Below are 20,857 nucleotides of genomic sequence, written 5' to 3' on the forward strand. Positions count from 1 at the left end.
TTCACATCATGTCTTGCCTGGGAACTCTGAGGTCACCCCTTGAAGTCATGGCAAAAGTCATTGTATCCTAGGTCCTCCTATGAGGCGTACAGAGGAAAACCCTTGGTCTTGGACGTTTCCATCCCCAGACCCACAGCTGCTGATGGCTGTGCAGGCTTCTGGGGAGACTCTTGGGTCCATGGGGATAGTTGCCCTTAAGACTGGCAGAGCATGTGTCATGAAGACAGGACTCAAGACTCCTTATGGCTTTCCTCCCAGAGAAGAGACAGAGATTAGAGCTGGAGCTTTATCAATGAGTAACCATTAGTAAACCAGCTTTGGACACTGAAGACATAGCTAAATTGCTAGAATGCTTGCCTATCATGCACAAAGCCCTGGGTTTGGTCCTAAAGATGCTATAAAACCTGTTATAAAGCAAGTTGGAGGCCAGCCTGGGATACATGAAATGCTGTCTCTGAAAACAAACAAGCAAGCGCTACCAAATTCCCAATACACAAATTTATCAGCGTCTCTTAAAAACACTTAAGTGACTGCCATCCGCGCTTAGCTCTTCCACACAGACAGATGCCAGGATGCGCCACAGTGGGCAGCTTTATACCAGTGTTGCTTTCTTCAGTAAAGTCTTCCTTCCTTTCTCCCCTCACCTGCCACCCCAGAGCTGGGGCGGGAATAGCGGAGAAGAAAAGAGAAAGAGGAATGGATGGGCTTGTTTGTTCATTTGTTTGCTTGCTTGCTTCAAAATTTTCCGCTGACACCGGGAAGTCTACCAGACAGGTGTACTGTATTTCTAACTCCCAGCTTGATGGAAAGACCCCACTCTGTGTGCTGCTCCTGTGGGTGAGGCTGGATTTGTGTGTAAGGTAGTGGCTCAGGATGCCCCAAGACCAAATTCTCAGAAGATAATAGGAGATTTATTTGTCCCATAAGTACAGAGGGCAGAGAATAAGAGAAAAATACAGGAGACAGAGGATGAGGTGCTTAACCTTAAATGGGAATGTTAATTAGGGTAGTGAAACGGGGTCTCATGACTGCTGGACTCCAATGCTTTGATAGCTAGCTGGACCTTGGCAGTCAGCCTCGGGAGGAGGAAGTGGCCAAAGGACGGAGTAGACTTTGATGGCTGGCTTCAGCAATGTAATCTAACAGTTTTCAGCAAGGCAGAGGGAATGGGGAGAAGGACAAGGCCGGCCAGAGTCCCATACTCGAGTGGGCTAGAGCACCTTGAGGGGCAAGGGGCCCTGAATCCAGTGTCTTCAAGTGTCATTGCTGCTCCTGGACTTGGGAGAACAAGGGTTCTTGCTTCCATCTGGAAACTGGCTCAGTGTGGCATGGATGCCCTGTTCCTAGGAGACAAGGTTAAATTCATGTTGATTTTTGTACTAGAGGGCTGACAGCCAGGGATGGCTGGGTAAGACACCCCCGGTTATATCACCAGCTGCTCCCACACTGTAGCAAGGAGCCGAGAAGAGGTTGCTAGACCCCTGGGAGCTGACATTTCTGGAAACTGGGCCACCTCCCCTTCCCTTTGGCTAAACCAAAAGCCTTCTGCAGAGTGAATAGGGCAGGAAGGATGGCCTGTGTCTTCCAAAGGGAAGCTTTTGTGACCAAGGGCAACTAGGAGCCACCAGGAGCCTGCAAACAGAACAGTGGGAGGCAGGCAGGGATAGTCCCAGAGGAAAGCAGAGAGCTTGTCTAATGAGCATTTGTTCGCTGAATTGATCTGATTACTCAGGACTTTTCTCAGCCAGGACTGGGGCAGAGAGGGGCTGCAGTTGCTTTTCATTCTATTTAATTTCTGTTTTCCAAGAATGAATATCAAGGGAGAGCTTTGATTAAACAAGCCTTTAAAAAGGAGGCAAGAATGCCAGGTTTTACAAGAAAGCCTTACTGAGTCGCTGGCAGGGGGCCACATGACACAATATTTCTAGTCTACAGATATTATCTTCTTTCTGAGCACAAAACTGTGTGCCCGTGAACAAAGTGTGGAGACTGAAGGAAATGAGAATTAGCCTAGCACTGATTATCATACATACATGATGCATCATTACATACAATTACATACATTACATATATTACATACATTGCATACATTACATACATGCATGCATACATGCATGCATACATACATGTAAAGATTATAAAGATTCTAGTAATCAGCATAATGGAAATGAAGAATAAATCCTCGTGCTCCCAGTCTCTGTTACCAATGCCAATTCTACCTGTTTCCTTGACTCTTTCTTTCCTATAGTATTTGTTGAGACTCTAGGCTAAACTCACGGTTTCATTGTCACCTATAGCATTACCACACTTAAAATAAAATGGTTGGCATGATTTTTTTTTAATTGTTGTTGTTCTAAGATTTTTGGTGCTGGCGTGGTTGGCTTTGAGACACCAAAGGATCTCACTTTGAACTGCAGGCTGACTCTGCGGCAATATCCCCAGCTCTGCCCTGCGAGTATTGGCACTACAGTCACACAGCACCATACTCTGCTTGTTTTAAGGATTTTCTTTTTTTTCAATTTTTATTAGATATATTCTTTATTTATATTTCAAGTGAAAGATAGGAATGTTGGTCTCTCATCGGTGAGAAATCAGAAGGGAAAAAAAACCCACTTTTGAATATCTAGCCAAGACCCCTGTAGGGGAAGCTTCTGTTACACATTGGGATCATGGACACAAAGGACACCTTTTCCTACAGGACCTTACTCTACTTTTTAAGGTGCTGGAGGGCCAGGCATTGAACTCGGGGCCTTGAATATGGGAGGCAAATGATTTACTGAGCTCCACCTTTATAATAGTATCTTAAATTTTAGCTAAACAGTAGAAGCTACCACCAAGTATGGGTCCAGCTTGTTCCAAGCATTGTCATAGCAATGTGGTGTTTGAAAAAGAATGGCCCCATAGGCCCATGTAGTTGAATGTTTAGCCACCAGGGAGTGCCAGTGTTTGAAAGTGCCAGTAGGAGGATTGGGAGGTGTGGTCTTGTTGGAGTAAGTGTGGCCCTGTTGGAGGAGGTGTGCTACTGGGATGAGCTTTAAGGTTTCAAAAGCCCATACTAGGCTCAGCTCCTATCCCCTCTCCAAAGCCATACCTGCCTCCTGCTGCTGTGTCCTCTGCCATGATGATAATGGACTAACCCTCTGAAACTGTAAGCCACTCCAAATGAATGCTTTCTTTTACAAATTGCTTTGGTTATGGTGTCTCCCCACAGCAATAGAACAGTGACTAAGACAATCATGTTGTAGATTCTTCCGTGGGTAGGCTCTGTTGTTATTATCCTACACAAACATCCTAGAAATGGTGGGACCAAGAGTCAAATTCCCAGGCCTTTCTCCAGAATCACACACACCATTTACTCTCCCAGTTTGTGACGTTGTATCTCAAATGTGTGTAAAAGGTTTTGATTCCTGTAATTGCCTGTATTGACTCCTCTTACAGTGCTTTACCCATATTGCTCTGTTCCCTCAGTGTCCAATAAGCTTTGAGAGACAGAGCATATTTGCCGTCTCTGTATCCCAAGGTACCCACTGCTTAGAACCCAATAGGTAGATGTGCCTCCTGGAGTTTTATAAACAAGATTCTGATTCTGGCGCATGTAGTAAATGTCCCCATGGGTCCCTAAAACCTCATTCTTCTATCACACTCAACATGGGCCTCTCATTACTAATGAGGGAAGACTCAGCCCGACTCCTTTGCATGTAGGTAGTTTACAGCCAACCTATTGCTGTTTAACTACAGAGATGGTGGGGCTTGCAAAGTTGAATCTACAATGGAGAGGCGGTGCAGTCCTGAGAGAAGGTCCCAGAAGAGTACTTCCTGGCATTGCTCAACTGTCTCTTCTTGAAACCGGGCAAACCCCTCTAAAGGAACACCAAGAGGATGCTATTAAATAAACCCATGTTTAAAATGCTGTGCTGTCACTAGCTAACTAGGCTGGACAGTCAAAGGACTGAGTCTCTGGACATCACATCCGGACCACACTTTCTCTTCCAATCTCAGAAGTTGATCCAGGTCGATAGGAGACACAGGGTTGTGAGGAAACGCTCAAGACAGAAATAAAAAGAACACAATATTGCCATTTGATTAGCACATCATCTTGAGGTTTTGGAAGGTGTGTGTTTGCACAGAAAGAACAGGAAGTAATCCATCAAAATGATGGTATTTCACACACAGATTTCAGTTAGTGACTTTTTAATATTTTTTCTGTCTTCTTTCATTTTTGTGTAAATGTATGCTCATTATAACTAGAAAAATATCATTATATAACAAACAGAAAGTAAATACTTCTCAAACATGGTTTAAAGACGCTATATTGGCCCAAGATGAAACCCTTAATCTATTTTTTGGTCACTCTATTTTGGTCCTAGGAACTCCATAGTGATCACACACCACATTAATCATTGGTTGGAGATCTTGACTGCGTGTCTTTGATACTAGACTTTGGGATCCATAGTTCTGGTTTTGAACCTTCCACTCATTATTGGACTCACCCATCTAAGGCCTTATGGATTAGCCACAATTAATGACAGCTCCTAACCTCAGAGCCCTTTGCAATGAAGGGTTATAAAGTGTGTTCTTACTGGCCCTCATATTTAACAGCATGAATTCTCATTCAGTTTTCCCAATAGATAGTGTGACCTTTGTTTACTATTTTGTGGGTTCTTTTTGTTTTCCACCCTTTCAACCCCCTAATACTAGATAGATTAGAAAAAGGATAGAGGGTAAAGGGAATGATGTCATTGTCAGTCTGCTTCCTGTTGGTTAGGGGTGTCGAGTTCCTTGGGGTAGGTTTGGTCTTTGTCGTCAGGACATCTAATTTCTTCTTGTTTCTTCTTTGTGCATGACTACTTAACAAACCTCTACTGACAGTAACCAATAGCAACCAACCAACAACCAACAGCACACCAACAACAGAAAGGAGTGAAAATATTGGTATTGTCCCTAAGTGACAAGCAAGAGAAGGATCAAGTCATGAACTCAGTCCATCTGATGCAAGCCCTTCTCCAATTCCTTGGCTCCATATCCCAGGCAAGGAAGCCATCTTGATGAGCACCTGTAGAGGAACACAGCCATGGTCCTCCTGTGGCCTGGACCTTGGTGGATTATATGCACGAGCCTATGTGTTTCTATTGGATTTCATAGGTGTGACAGACAGTTGTCAAAAGAGTAGCACTGGGTACTGGTATCAAAGACAACCAAAAACTTCAACTACCCAAATATGTGAGAAGACTACTTTTATTAGTAGCCCTTAACCAGGATAAAATTTAAGAGCAGTGTATTCTCAGCTCTAAGTCCTGTTGTCTCCCACATTCTCAAGTCAAAACTGTCTCTTCTCTTTTCTTTCTATCATTTCAATGAATGATGCTCTGGTACATGTTTGTACTAATTGCCAACTCTTTCAAGAATAAATACAAGGTCTCATGCATGCTGGGCATGATTTTACTATTTAACATGGCATAGGTATGCTTAGGCAGTGTTGATTAGTGTCAAGTTATAGTGTTAAGCAGAAGTCAGATGACAGGGACATGGAGAGGGAGACTAAAGCTAGCAGAAGAACTTACCCAGGCTGGGCCTTTTGGTAAATTTTCAGTAGTGGGAACAGCTCTTTAGAGAGTCCTCATCAGAGGCAGGCATTCAGACCAACCACATCTAAAGGTCTTTCTCCTGGGCAGCCATGAAGTCTCAGAGCTGCTTATCTCGACATCTGAAATCATTCAGAATGTTGTACATACCAAGAGTACCAGACAGGACGTGAGCAAACACACCTGAGGCTGTACTGACTTAATTCTAACTTTCCCTTGTTGTATACAGTATTTCCTCATTTCTCCCTCGATGAACTTCAGAATGTCTGCCAATGGCTCCCTCTTCTCCACCACGGAACTGGACTTTGAAGCAGGGCACAAGAGGTAACCTTGTCAATGGCCTCCCCTGAGGTGTGACTATCCAAAGCACAAGGAAGATGAGGGACTGGCTAGATGCAAATAGGGGGCTGGGTCCCTGAGCAACCTGGGGTATGGCTAGGGGTTCAGCTTCAGGAGTCCAAAAACCCTGGCCACACGCAGGTGGAGAAATGGAGAGAATTCCCAGAGCTGAGGGCTGGGAGAAGGAGGGTAGTGCTTGGGGCAGCAAAGGCAGCCACTGTGACAAGATAACATCTGAAGAGAGGCCAGGCTTAGAGACAGAAGCTGTAGGCCTTGGGAAAGGCATGTGAGGCTTCTGGCTCTATACTAGTCAAGAGAAGTAGAGTAATTATTGAGGATGGAGTATAGGTTAATGTCGGGGTGCTTGCCTAGTGTATGGGAGGTTTCCATAGCCAGCACCTCAAACAAATGGATAAAATGGGAGCCTTGTTTCTTTGAGAGAGGAATGGGTCCATTGTAGAGACATTGTAAAGGCAGAGGTTTGGCTGGCTTGAGTGGACATTTGTCCAAGGAGGTAGAAGCCGTGGGGAAAAAACAAAACAAAACAAAACCCTCCAGACTGAGATATGAGAGAGGGGAAGAGAGGGGGCCACATTTGACCTTTGGAAGTTGCTTAACAGCAAAGCTTGTTTCTCTCCCTTGGAATTTTCCCCTGGCAGCTTCAACCTCCTTGTGGGAGTAAGAGATAGCGGGGATCTCGAAGCTTCCACAGCTCTCCAGGTAACTGTCGTGAACATCAACGATGAGATCCCACGCTTTACCAGGTAGGCCTGAGAGCGCACAGGACAGAGCAAGCCGACCTTAGATGCTCAGTTCCACAGCCCTCTCAGACACATTCATGACGAAACACAGAGATGTGCTGTGCCCTGGCCTAGACGAGAGGGCGAAGTAGAGCTCTCCAGTGTCCCTTATGCCTCTCAACCCCACGTTCCCCTTGTACCCCACACCTCCTGACCCCCACATTCACATGCACCATGGGACTGTGGACATGGTGGAGAGAGGGGTGGGGCTGAGCACAATACTCCTTGTGAGTCACTGTACACACAGAGAAAATAAATGCAAGACAGGCATTTGTTTAACCAAGTGCCCTGTGTTAATGGAACCCTAAGGCCCACACTGGTGTCCTAAGGCTGCTGGCATACCAAAGTTTCTTCTTGGCTTGGTGGATCCAGAAAGGCACCTGGTGGTGTCTGCTGCTTCCACGTAGAGCTGAGATGAGGGAGCATATGAGTGTTGGGAAAGAGAGAGGTCCTGGCCTCAACCCAGGCCCAAAGGAAGACCATGGCCTACCGCACACAGGAATTCAGGAAGGAAACTTGGGATTTAGAGACAGCAGATGACCTAAGCAGCCTGACTTTCTGCTGCCCTGGCTGGGTTCAGGCCCCAGCCACAGGGAAACAGCACCATCTTGTGCTTGGGGGTCAGCAGGATTAATGGCTGTGAATGAATACAGCACGAGCTGCTGCAGCAAACGCAAAGGCGGGGGACAGTTATTATCTGGGAAGTAAAAGTAAAGGCAGAGCTGGAAAGATGGCACAGCAGTCAAGAGAGCTTGTCGCTCTTGAGGAGGACTCAGTTCAGTGTGTCAGAACCTACATTAGGCAGCTCACAACAGCTTGTAACTTCAGCCCCGGGGCATCCAGTACTCTCTTTTAGCCTCCTCAGGCACCAAATGTTCACACACAAACACACACACACACACACAGAGAGAGAGAGAGACAGAGACAGAGACAGAGACAGACAGAGACAGATACATAAATAAAATACATCTTTAAAAATATTAAAAATAAAATGAAAATATTTGAAAAAGCCACAAGCATGAGAACAAGACTTGCAAAACCATTGTAAGAGTACTGGAGAGAAAGAAGGCTCAGTAGGTAGAGTCCTTACTATGTTCCATCCCCAGAGCCCATGTCCAAAAGCTGAGTGTGTTGGCGAGACAGAGACAGACAAACATGGAGGCCCACTGGCCAGGCAGCCAAGTGACCTTGGTGAAAAGCACTCTCCAAAAACGGGGACCGGTGGACAGCCCTAACGAGCGGCATCCAAGGATGCTCTCAGCTCCCATGTGCATATGTACCTGCACACGTAAAAACATGCAAGCACATATGAAAGGAACATGCTTTAAGACTGGAAGCTAATAAGCCCATTGTATCCCCCAGGATAACTTTGCAGCACTTTGCAAACATGCCATATTTGAAAAGTTCCTGGTCCTTTACATTAGCCCCAGACCAACTCTGGTATGGCAACTGCAGAAACAAGTAATCTTCCCCTAGGATGTTTCCATCAGTGCCTAGTACTGGGCTCCAGAGAGCCTGGGCATCTCTACAGACCGGATAGCCTAGAAACACAGCAGGAGGTTTCTCAAACCAATAGGATGAGAAACAGTTGTGATATACCCGGTCAGACACAGGCTGAACCATTGGCCTACACAGCTCAGTGGATTCACCCAAAAAGTCTAGGAAGGCAGTAGCTGTGAGGCTGGGGGTCGAAGAGCCTGAACTAGTCTCCACACCACAGATAAAAAAGCGAACTGATAGGATGGCAAAGAGAAAACAAATTTTCCTCTGGGTACCAATCTGCTTTGTGCCGTGTCTTCTAAAATGGAGCTGCTAGTAATCTGGCAGAGAAGGAAAATGACCACCTGGAGAGTAGCTTCAAAGGCCTTGGTTCTCACTTGTGAATTTAGAGATGGACCTTTAGACTCTGAGTCAGCTTTGCTTCACTTTCATGGAAGGTATGGAGGTGTGTCTGCAGGAGTCTGTACTCTAGAAAGGGTGGGACACTGCCCCATTTCACTCAGGGTGTTCACTTACCAGCACCCCCAGCCCTCAATAGCCATGAGTTGGAAAGGATGCAGTTGGCTTACACCGGATGCTGAATTGAAAGCTTGCCTGATCCCTTGAATTTTTTTTTTTTTTTTTTTTTGAGACAGGGTTTCTCTGTGTAGCCCTGGCTGTCCTGGAACTCACTCTGTAGACCAGGCTGGCCTTGAACTCAGAAATCCACCTGCCTCTGCCTCCCAAGTGCTGGGATTAAAGGCGTGCGCCACCACCGCCCGGCACCTTGAATTTCTTATTTCCTTGTCTCTCAAAACTTCTGCTAGTCTGAAGTATAATTATTTAATTGTGGATTACGAGATGAAATCTTCAAGCTGACCCAGGTATGGACGAGTCTGAGTGTGAGGCTGCCACAGCAGATGTGGAAATAGCTCTTCGTCTTTATATCTAGTTAAGGCCACTGCGGCGAGTGCTGTTTCTGTTGTTCAGACTGTCTCCCCATTTCATCCCTGAGTGGAGATGTCTGACTGTCTGCTTTGTGGGTGTGATGTTTATGCTGGGAGGCTGAAAACACGGACATATTTACTCTCTCCCGTGTGTGTGGTGCTGACTGAAGATCACTTTATTTCAGATGTCAGCAAGTAGCTCTTCCCTGCTCTGCCTGCTTTCTTTGTACTCACTGGAAGTCCTCTTCTAAGGTGCCTGGCAGTGTCTCCCTGCATACTCATCCACAGGAAGGAAGTTGCCCAGTTCACACAGAGAATGTGGTCACTGGTCCCAGCCCTACCTGCTGTGTCCCTGAGTTCTGGCAGTCAGATGTAGTAAAGAGCTGAGTGGGGAATATGAATGATAATCATATTTGTTTTCTGTTTTGGTAGACCTGAAATTAGGCCATTTTGTTGGATAGATATAGGCATAGACATAGGTACAGATATATAATTTTTATAGACATGAATCTTAGATCCCCAAATCAAATACTAAAACATTTAATCTTCTGCCACACTTGCAGGACAACCAAGGCAAGATTGTTTGGCATGAGAGCCTGAGGCACTGTCCCCAACAGCCAGCCCTGTTCTTTTCATGGGGACTTGGCACACCCAGCATGCACTATAGAGGCTTCAGAGAAGGGTTTAAGTGGCACATTTGACTTGGACCAGACGCTTCTCTGTGACAGCGCTGTCCCGTGTGAAGGAGTGTGTTTATCAGCATCTCCCTCAATGTGGGAAGAGCAGCTCCCTCCACAAGTTGTGACAAACAAAAAAGAAATGTGTCTAGGTATAATCATCTCCCAGCTTGGAACCTCTGTCTAGAAGGAGTCAAAGATAGGGGTAAGGACACATCCCCCCTCTGTCATCATCTTGCTGTCCTAGGAAGCCTAATGGTCACCTCTGACCCTGGAGACTGTATGCATATCCCTGGCTTTTTCAGTGGACATTCAAGTCTCCATCAAGTGCTCAGCAATCTGCATTTGCACTGAGCTCCCTGGTGATGCTGGCATTGCTGGTCCAGAGAGTAAAGTGGAAAGCCAGGACCAGATGTGCAGGCAGTGAACATCTGTAGTATCCTTTGCTCTTGCTGTGATAAGATATCACAGCCAAGGCAACTTACACAAAGAGAGGTTTAATTGGAGCTTATGGTTCTAGAGGGTAAGAGTCTATCACCATCACAGCAGGAAAACATGACAGCAGGCAGACATGGCAGCCGGAATAACAGTACAGGGCTCACACCTCTAACCTCAAACCGGAAGTAGAGATGAATTGGGAAGGGAGAGTCTTTGGAAACCTCAAAGCCTGCCCCTAGTGACAGACTTCCTCCAGTGAGGACACACCCTCTAAGTCCCTCTCCCTTGAAAAATCACCAACTGGGGAACAAATATTCAAATGCCAGAAACTCTGGGGAACAGTTTATCATTCAGACCACAAGGCGTCCTTATGACCCTGGCTGGGAAGTTACTAGACTCAATCTAGTGGATGGAAGAAAAACCACCCTGAATTAGAAACAAGATTATGCTGGTTGGAAAAAGATAGGCTGCCTCTTTCCTCTGCCTCTGCCTCTGGGCCCTGCTAGCCCAGCCCTGGTTTTGCTGGTTCAGTCCACCAAAGTTACGGACTCTGAGGAACACTGGGCAAGGAGGCCAAGCATCAGAGCTACCTTTTGGACAATAAGCTTGCTCCTCCCCAACGGTGAGATACATGGTGGGATCACCCTCTTCACGCATGATATTGGGCCCAGGATTCAGGGCAGGGTCCATGGGGTCAGGCTAGTGTGAGTTCCTGGCTACAGATTGTCCCTGCTTCTCTTGAATCCAGCCTGAGGCTCTCTTGTGTCTGTTTCCGCTGGCCCTCCCTGGGTGACAGCTGTTGTCGGCTCTTGGTCAGCAGGTCCAGGTGAGAGGAGAGAACCCGGTCCAACCTGGTCTTTCCCAGGCTGAGCGGGATGGCAAGAGTTGATGGCCCAAAAGAAACATAACTGGTCGGAAGTCTTGTCAAAGCAGGACTTCATTTTATTAAATCAGCCTCTTGCTTATATAGGGTTAGGAAGGAGGTGGGGATTTTTGGTGGGGTGAGATGACATAAGAGGCGGGGAAGGGTGACAGAGGGAATGGGTGACGGACAGGACCAATGAAGTTATTCTATATCAGCATAGCTAGGCCAAGGCTGGCTTAAGCAGGCTGTGCTGAGTCACTTTAGTAAGGAAGTGAGTGAGGCAGGTCCCCGGGCTCCCAGGCTCAGGTCTTTTCATTAGGCCGTAGATTTTTGGCCGAGTTAGGCCCAACAAGCTGGGCAAGCTAGGTGAGACAGGCAGGCAGCCAAGTGATCTGAGCCCCGACGTGAAGGCAGCCATTTAGAGCAAAGATGAAGATCGCCTCCCTTCAAGGAGGGACCACATGGGAAAGTGGCATCTTAACAAAGGGAATTAAAGGTGACTCTGCTTCTCTGAAATGATCTCACTGCTGACCTTTTGCAAAAGTATGGAGGTCTGTAAGTGGACATGTAGAGTTATAATATGTACAGTGCCCTTTGGTGAACAATACAATGACTTCTGACTGCCAGGGGCTTAGAGAGCTGGCATCATGGTGAGTGCCACCTGGAAAGATGCCCAGGGCCCATGTGGAAGAATTGTATCCTCAGGCAAAGAAGAAGAAGGTGAAGGAGAAGAAGAATGGGGAGGAGGAGGAGGAGGAGGAGGAGGAGGAGGAGGAGGGGGAGGAGGAAGAGGGGGAGGAGGAGGAGGGGGAGGAGGAGGAGGAGGAGGAGGAGGAGGAGGAGAGGGGAGGAGGAGGAGGAGGAGAGGGGAGGGGGAAGTGGAAGGGGGAAGGAAGGAGGAAGGGGAAGGGAAAGGGGAAAAATCAGAGATGATTCTAGAGTAGACACAATACTGGGCTTCTGGAATCATCCACAGGGTGGGAGTCAAGCACAAATTAAGAAACCCGAGGCTCTGAACATCTTGTCCAGATGGTTTTTAAAAAGAGCCTAGACACCTTTTGAACAGAAACTGGGAGGACAGAAGCTGACGGTAGAGGAAGTGTCTTTATGTGAGAGGATGTTAATGATAGGAAAGGCATCAGGCAGGCAGGCAGGCAGGCAGACCCGCAGCGGCTGTGACCATCTAAATTGCTGCAGTAATAGTCTGGCATTCTTCTTTGTGTCCGCAAGGATGTGATCTTTGGAAATACAGACAGCAGTCACCCCTCCTCTCAGCTGCTGTGCTCTCTCTACATGTTGATGCAACTCAAGCAGTGCGGTGCTATATTTAGCGCACACCAACATACCTACCGCCCAGTCTGCACCCTCCCCTGCCCTGCAAGTCAGCCACGGCTGCAGTGTTTCTGTTTCAGCTCAAGGAGAGTGTACACCATCCCAGAGGAAGTGCCTCTAGGAACCATGGTGGCGAACATCACAGCGGTGGATCCTGATGATGAGGGCTTTCCTGGCCAACTCCTCTACAGCGTCACTACCACCAGCAGCTATTTCATGGTAGACCAGTGTGAGTCATGTGCTGCACCCTCTCCTGCATCCTCAAAGTGGTTTTACAATGCTTTCTTTTCCCTCTGACACTTGGTCTGCCTTTCTGTCCAGGTTCATCCTTAGTTGTCAGGGAAAGGGTGTGCTGAAGGCAGGAGACACCTGCCAAGATGGTGAAGTCTAAGCAGGACTAAGTGTGAGCAGCTGGGTCACCTTTCACCTTTATGGGGGATATGAACGGTTTTCTTAACTGTCATTAAGATTAAGGTTGAAGCCCCTATAAATAGAACTCACGCATCTCCATCTGTGTAGAAATGAAGACTTAAGGATATACGGAAAATTATATTTTGTGGTGGGTTGCTTTTTGTTTGTTTATTTACTTGGCTTTGCTTTTTTGAGACAGGGTTTTTCTGTATAGCACTGACTGATGTATGTGTATATGATGTGTATGTATATGTATGTGTATGTGTATATGTGTATATGTATATATATCTTAAAGCCAAGATCTTGCTATGTAGCTCTGACTGGCCTGGCCTAGAACTTGTAGCTATGAGTTATAGCAACTCACAGCAATCTTCCTGCTTCAGCTTCTTGAGAACTAGAGTTATAGGCATTTACCACCACACATGTCTAAAAAATTGCAATTTTTATACTGAATTTGATGAGGAAGTGAAGGGACAATTATGGTTGAATGACCAAGTGTCTAAAACTGGAGTAAATGGTGCAAGGCCTGGCACTCGGGTATCCCTGTCCTTCTAGATGATGATATATACTGTTGTCTCTGGGCATATCTCTCAAATGAAAGCCTGATGCTCACTCAGAGGTGGAGAGAGTAATGGCAGAGAGGTCCTCCTGCTTCTGCTATTGTCTGAGATATCAGGGCGCCATGTTATAGGGTAGCATGCTCCAGCCCCATCACTCTGAGGAAGGTGGGCCTGTGGAGATGCATGATCTGCCTGCTCCGACCACACATTCCTGAGGATGCAGAAGAGAGGAATGGTGTCAATACTACAATAGAATGAAAACAGATGTAGAATTTCAGCATCTTCAATAGTCTCATTTGAAAAAACAAAATTGAGCTGGGCGGTGGTGGTGCATACCTTTAATCACAGCATATGAGGGGCAGAGGCAGACAGATCTCTATGAGTTCTAGGCCAGCCTGCTCTACTGACTGAGTTCCAGGACAGCTGGGCTCCACAGAGAAACCCTGTCTCAAAAACAAATGAGCAAACAAAAGAAGACAAAAAGTAAAAAACAAAATTACTCTTAGGATCCAAAAATATTGTCATTACAATCTAATTGATATTTAAAGGTAATTGATAGTATTTTGTTGGAAACATGTTGTGTGTTTTATACTTAAAGCATATTTCAGTTCAGACTGGGCTCGTTTCAGAGGCTAAATAGCTCCGTGTAGCTAATGGTGATGCACGGGGCAGTGTCTCTGCACATCAGCTTGCTAGATTTTTGGCAGCTATGCTCCCATATGTAGCCGAGTACCTTCCACTCCTCTGAAACAGCCAGTGGTGGAGCATTAGTACACAAAACTTACCAGAGTATTAGCACATAATTCTGACCAGACATTCTGTAGAGGGGCCACATGCATTCCTTCCCAGGTACTCATACAACCCAATGGACTAACACTATCCATAGTTTACAAAGGAAAACCAAGATACCCAGACAAGTACAGTAGTTACCCAAGAACCCCCATCTCATTGGGGCACCTCGATGCCCAAGATGGATGATTCTAGAGCCTCTCCTCTTAGCCACTATATGGTCCCATCACCATAATTTCAGGTCATGTCAGCCCAATGGACTTCACTTTACATAATGCTTTTGTGGAAGCCACCACTGGACAACCCCAGACCATGTGGCACTGGCCAAGTCATTGGCCCTATATGCTCTTGAACAAAGAATACCTAGTCTGTGTCTAGGGGAATGGTGGGCATGCAAAGCCAGCAGCTGGGTTCTACCTCTGGAAACTTCTGAAGGCTTTGACATTGTTGAATTCACACAGCTAAGAGTGTAGGGATAGATGATCTTGGATGAGAATTCTGTTCCCACTAATGTTACAAAAATGAACTTTTAATGAGCACACACACACACACATTACACAGTAGTGCTGGGGATTGAACCCAGGACCACATCCATGCTAGGCAAACACTCTACCTCTGAAACACCTATACCTGTTTTTGAGTATTTAAATTAAGACTCTGGCTTCAAGTAATACAAATGACAGCAAATCTAGCTAAGCACAAGACAGGAGAAAGGAAGAGAAGATAGGAGAGGAGGGGAAGGGAAGAGAGAGAAGAGGAGGGCAGAGGAAGGGAGAGGAGGCATGTCTCATAAGAAAGAGTCGGGTGATCAGGGCAGAGGACGGATGTGAGCCAGCACTGCTCCAAGGATCTCAGCAGCTCGAGTTCTGGGCTTTTGCCTGCAGCTTCAGTTGTATCTCACTCACTCTCCGATGTGTGTTTCTTAGCAACAGATTCTCCAATAGAGAATCCAGTGGTTCAAATGGAAGTCAGCTACCCACCAGTTCTGTCAGCCGTGGACAGTGCTGTACCCAGGGTCCAACCCTGAACTCTAAAGTGCAGCTTCAGAAAAAGATCAGGTCAGGTGTTCCAATAAACATCAAACCCAGGAGCACACGCAGGGGTACAGGACATGTCTGTATAGGGGCTACTCCCGGTGCAAGCCGGTCATCATTCTGGCACAGTCTCCCTGTGTTCTCCACGGTCCCTGGGCCTTTATTCTTCCTTTGTCTTCTAACCTTTGCCTCCTTAGTGACAGGGACAATCCAAGTGGCCCAAAGGCTAGATCGAGATGCAGGTGAGCTGAGACAGAATCCCATCCTTTCTCTGGAAGTTCTGGTGAGGGACAGACCCTCTGGAGGTCAGGAGAACCGCATCCAGATAACTTTCATCGTGGAAGACATCAATGACAACCCTGCGACCTGCAGAAAGCTCACCTTCAGGTAGTCACAGGTTGGGATGTATTTCCTCTTGGGTGTCCCTTGACCCCTGGCTTCTCTGGTGTAGCGTTGCATTGGGGAATGACTCTCTACAAATGGATGTCAGGTGTCCCAATTCGTTCAAAGATCGTTTTGTTATTCCTTCTCCTTACCCATCTTCCCTCCTCCCCATTATTTCTCTTCCACTTTCTACCTGTGTTTACAGCTTTTTTTAAAAAAAATATTATTATTTTATTTCATTCCAGTAACACCACAGGCCCTCTCTGGGCTGTGTCTTTCCTTTACTTATTGCCACTAGGGGCAAGACTGTGCTGTTAGCAGTTAGATGCTGGAGAGTCAGGATTAGTAACCAGGCACTCTCAAAGAAATCTTAATAAATAATATGAATAAATCAAAACAAGTCAGTGGGTAAAACAAAACAAAAATCAAATTCACTTTATGCAACTTAATTGCATATACGTGAAGGGGAAATACAGAATGCATGTGGGGCATGAGTTATATTATTTTTACTTGTTCTTTGACTCACAATTAATTCACAATAAGTTTAAAGTAAAGCCTTTTGATAATTGTTCATTTTTATTTTATGTATGTTAGTGCTTTGCCTGCATATATGGCTGTGTACTACATGCCGCCTACCTGGTTCCCTACAGAGGTCAGAAGTTATCAAAACGTCCAGAAATGGAGCTATACACCATTAGTTGTGAGACTCCATGGAGACATTGGTCCACTGGTACAGCAGAAGTGCTCATAAACACTGAGCCTTCACTCTAGCCCATAAAGTTCTTTCTGAATCTAGATTACTGCACACACACACACACACACTAGCTTGTCTTTGTGCTATTTTGTCAAAAAGCCACCCCATTGGGAATTCTACCATAACAGCTTCCGCTCTGTGGTTTCCTGCTAACCAGTCTCTGGAAATCTGAATGGGGTCAATTTGAGGGTGGGGGTGCATCCAGCAATGACCCTTTGTGGGCGGAGTGCCCTGCATCTGAAGTGAGACTGAATATCAGAACTGGCCTCTGTTTTGATGACCCTATTGGCAGAGACTCTTGGGGTATCTTTGACTGCTTTTTCAGGTTTGCTCTGGGTGACTCTGGGCAGATTTAATACATAGCACAGACAGGCAAAAGACAAAGCCCTAGGCAAAGACCATCAGGGGTTATCAATAGCTATCACGTTCAATTCACCAGTTCCCCATTTTTCACAACTTTCATGCTCTTCTTAGTGCTAGAGGATCTGTGCTGTGACTCGCAGTCTGTCTGGACACATCTCAGATCCACCGTGAACCTGGCCCACTACCCTCTTTGCAGACCATCTTCTAACTAGTGGGGGAGCTTTCATAAAAAGGGGGAAAGAGTGAGGCTGGGTGTGGCTTATCAACCGCCTCCCTTTCAACCCTCCCCCTCCATGTTCTGAAGGGCTCAGTTCCTGTGAGGTAGCCCTTTGCACACAAAATTCCCAGTCCCTAGGTTCCAGTTTTAGGGACTTCTTCCTCCACAGGTACTTTCCAGTCTCTGAGTAGTAGCAATGAGACCTGAGTGATGTACCAGCCCTTAAAATTTCTACACATACCCAGATACCCCTTTGCAGTCATCTCTTTACCGAATCTCCTAGAAGTATTCTCATCTGCTATCTTCTCCCTGCTGAGGCCCTGGCAAACCCAGTCATAGGCTGAACCGTATTATGAACTAACTACTCTACCAACTTGCTTAAGATGCTTAGTCTGTTAGATGGGCAGGGATGGGGGCCATAGATAATAAGGGTGTGGTTTACACAGCATCACATGCACAAACTAAGCTCATACTCTGCTAAAGGAAGTGTGGACCCTAGAGACAGAATGGAACTTTGCAGACTCACTCACTCGCCTTGAAAAATCTACGTCTCTGCTAGCCCTCTGCAGTGGTCCAAGTGTTTCCTGGAAAATTCTCTTGCTATCCTGAGCCCTCAGGCTCTTCTCTATTCCTTTGCACTGAGGGTATCAGTGCCTGGAGCAGACTGCGCTGTTTCAATCCTCTTTGTTTATTTTCTCTTTTTCTCAAATAAGTTCATTGAATTTTCTGGGCTTCCTGTGGTCCAGAATCCCCTGAGGTGGCAGGATCATTTATAGACAGTGTTCCATATTACCTGGAGAAATCACATTTTAAATATTGTAGGTCCTCCAGGCAAGCCCACAGAGTCCTGATCTTCTCTCCAAATTAGACCTGAAGTCCATCACACTAAATCAGCAACTATGCTAATTATATTCATTACTGAAGATAATTCCAAACAGTATGGCCTTCATCTCCAGGCTTTTCCAATGAGGATAACTCCCAGCTGGGCTGCTAAAGGCTTAGACTGTGAGGCAGGTCCATGAAATGGCTTGTTTCTTTGAGCTGCAAAATGGAAATCCTCACTTCAAGAGCTCAGCCTGCATGTCCCCACCCCTAAGCCCCACCCGGCTCCTGAACATACCAGCCCCGTGGGACTAAGGTACTAAGAAGTCCTGTCCAGTGTACGCACCATCCTATCTTTAATCCCTTCTCCATCCCAGCCATTATGATGCCAAGCACGAAAGCAAAACAAAACCACAGGACAAAGGAGCTGCACAGCCTCTGACATTTGTACTAGAATATTGTGACTTTTGAAGTCTCTGCCGATAGGCTGGGGAGTGGGTGGGCTGGGCTCCAGCATTCATTAGCAGCAGCTGGGGGCTCAGAGTCTGTGGGTGGGTGGGGCAGGGCAGCCCGAAGGGTGCAGGTCCTTACAGGCTCCCACACCCTTGCACTAAGGACCTGTGGCTTTCCCAGGTTGATGACAAATGAGCCCAGGGCTCCACTGGAGACATCGAAGGCAGCTGGATGGCCTCTGCTCAGGTTGTAAATTGTCAAGCACTCAGCTGAAAGTGCTTTGCAAGCTGCTCTTGAGCAGGAGGTGGATTCAGAAAGCCAGCCGCTGGGCATAGTCAGTCACCTTTGCACAGGGAGGGCCCCAGGGGCCTGATGGCTGTGAAGCAGAGCAGCGCAGCTCCCCTTGGAGGGAGGAAGGGAGGGATTGATGGATGAGGGGGCGTGGCTTTCCAAGAGAAATGTTTGTGGGAAAAATTCCAAGTGTCTAGAAAAATGAAAGAACATGTCAAAACTGCTGATGTAGTTTAATGTATGTGCCTAGCATGCAACAGTCAGAGAGAGGGAGAGAGAGGGAGAAAGAGAGAGAGAGAGAGAGAGAGAGAGAGAGAGAGAAGAGGAAGAGAAGGAGGAGGAGGGGAGGGAGAGCAGAATCTGGCTCTAGGATCCCAAATTCTCTAGATGATTATCTCTCCCAGATCTGCAGTATTGTAATCAAACCTTAGATCCACAAACACTTTTGGCCTAGATATAACTGATGTTGTTATGGGGAGCTCACCACAGATGGCCACATAGATATAGTGTGTAGCCAATTAGAATTCATTTATTTAAACTGGATGGGACCACACCCAAGTGGGCATGGACCTAGGTGTAACCCCAAGTATCCAGAACATGGAGTGTTTTGAGGCAGAAACCGTGCCCAGTATCTCTCTAAGCAGTTGCCAGGGCCTTCGCAGAAGTAAGCCCTTAGAAGCAGGCAGCTTTGAGGAAGCAAAGATATGTGATTGGTTAGAGGGATCCCACAGAAATAGGCAGTTTACAGAAGCTGAAATAAGTTAGCTAGGACATCCTGACCTTTGGTTCCTAAAATAGCGTTGGGTAGTTTTCCATTGGATTCTCCATCAAGGAGATCAAATTCTAGTTAAACCTGAGATGGCCTCAGCAAGAATACAAGATGGAAGAACTTCTGCACCGTCTTGCCCCATCACAATGGAAATTAAAGTTTGCAGTGATCCTAACAGACAATGAAGAATGATGTCCAGAGGCTTTAACTTTCTTAGATAAGCCTTGGAACCCTTCCAAAGTCCTCTTTGCAAGGGTACAAACATCTTGGAGACAACGGAAATAGAGACACTTCTTAAAGCACACAGTTAGAATTTAATAAGTGTCCCCTATTCAAAGCATCAATGACTAAAACCATGGCATTGCACAGTGGTGACAGAAATAAAATGGCAGATGTGCTTTCTGCCAGTGTGGCCTTGTGGACACATGGGGTCCCTGTGCTCTCTCTGGCAGGCAGATGCTCCACTGTTGCTGAGCGGTTACAGGAAGAGGCTGTCGAGTGTAGCAGGAGTATATTTTGGCTGTAGAGAGATGATACTTTGGATGTAGAGAGAGAATCAGAGTACTTTACACCCTGTTGTAGTTTGAACGCTCTGAGAACCAGGTGCAATCCTTTTCCAGCACTAGTCCTGTGGACAGCCCACACCTCCATCCCTAACCCAGCTTTCAGTGATCACAGAGAGCAAACCAGGTCCAGCCAGAGCCCCAAGAGCTACCAGATGACCCACCCATAGGATGGCAAGCAACAGTAAATACTGTTATTTCAGGTCACTAGGACTGGGGTCAGTGTGTCATGCAGCAAAAACTAATGCCATTTTGAATATGGAAAAGGAGAAACTGAAGATGTGAGCACACCCCGGTATAGACTGAAGCCTTTGGGAATTAGTTTTTCTCAGTCTCTCACCATGCTTGGCTAGGCCAGAGGCTGAAGCCAGGACTTCAGAGTCAACCCTTAATAAATGTCTTTTGGATAAAAAAGAAAGAGGAGAAAAGAAAGAAAGGAAGAAAAATGGCAGACAGACAGAAAGAGAGAGAGAGAGAGAAAGAGAGGAGAAAGAAAGGGAGGAAGAAGGAAGGAAAAGAGGAAGGAAGGAAGGAGGAAAAGAGGAAGGAAGAAGGGGGAAAGGAAGGGAGAAGGAAGGAAGGAAGGAAGGAAGGAAGGAAGGAAGGAAAGGGGAAGGAAAAGCTGAGCCCATATTAAAGATTCTATGATACCAAATGGTAGAAGTTCATGATTATGGAGAATTAAAATGTTGCAAGCCAGAGCCTAATTATCTTGGGCTACTTTTAGTCCCATTGAAAGTCATTTGTTGCCCACCTGTGTTTGACCTAACATTCTTGTGACGATCAAAACTTTAAAATAAATTCCTAGTGGGACTCTGGCTACCAGCAACCTGAGGCCTAAGAGGCCATCAGACAGCATCTGGAATGTATTGCAGCCTCCCCTGATTCGCTGCAACCCACCCACCCACGGTCCCCACAGGTGTATTTGACAAATACTTTGATTCACGACTTTTTTGTTCCATAAGTGACCCTCATAGAGCCACTTCCT

General features: G+C 46.4%; 1 protein-coding gene across 1 annotated transcript in view; it reads left to right on the forward strand.

Moving 5' to 3' along the window:
• The window catches only part of Cdhr3 (cadherin related family member 3), a 59,577-nt gene that overhangs the window by 17,428 nt on the left and 21,292 nt on the right, over positions 1 to 20,857 (forward strand). The window contains exons 5-8 of the mRNA XM_052184740.1: positions 5,812 to 5,906; positions 6,581 to 6,685; positions 12,540 to 12,688; positions 15,451 to 15,640. Of these exons, the coding sequence (XP_052040700.1) occupies positions 5,812 to 5,906; positions 6,581 to 6,685; positions 12,540 to 12,688; positions 15,451 to 15,640 (539 nt within the window). The remainder of the gene's footprint in view (positions 1 to 5,811; positions 5,907 to 6,580; positions 6,686 to 12,539; positions 12,689 to 15,450; positions 15,641 to 20,857) is intronic.

Source organism: Apodemus sylvaticus, chromosome 6 (assembly GCF_947179515.1).
Source record: "Apodemus sylvaticus chromosome 6, mApoSyl1.1, whole genome shotgun sequence".
Classification (NCBI taxonomy): Eukaryota; Metazoa; Chordata; class Mammalia; order Rodentia; family Muridae; genus Apodemus; species Apodemus sylvaticus.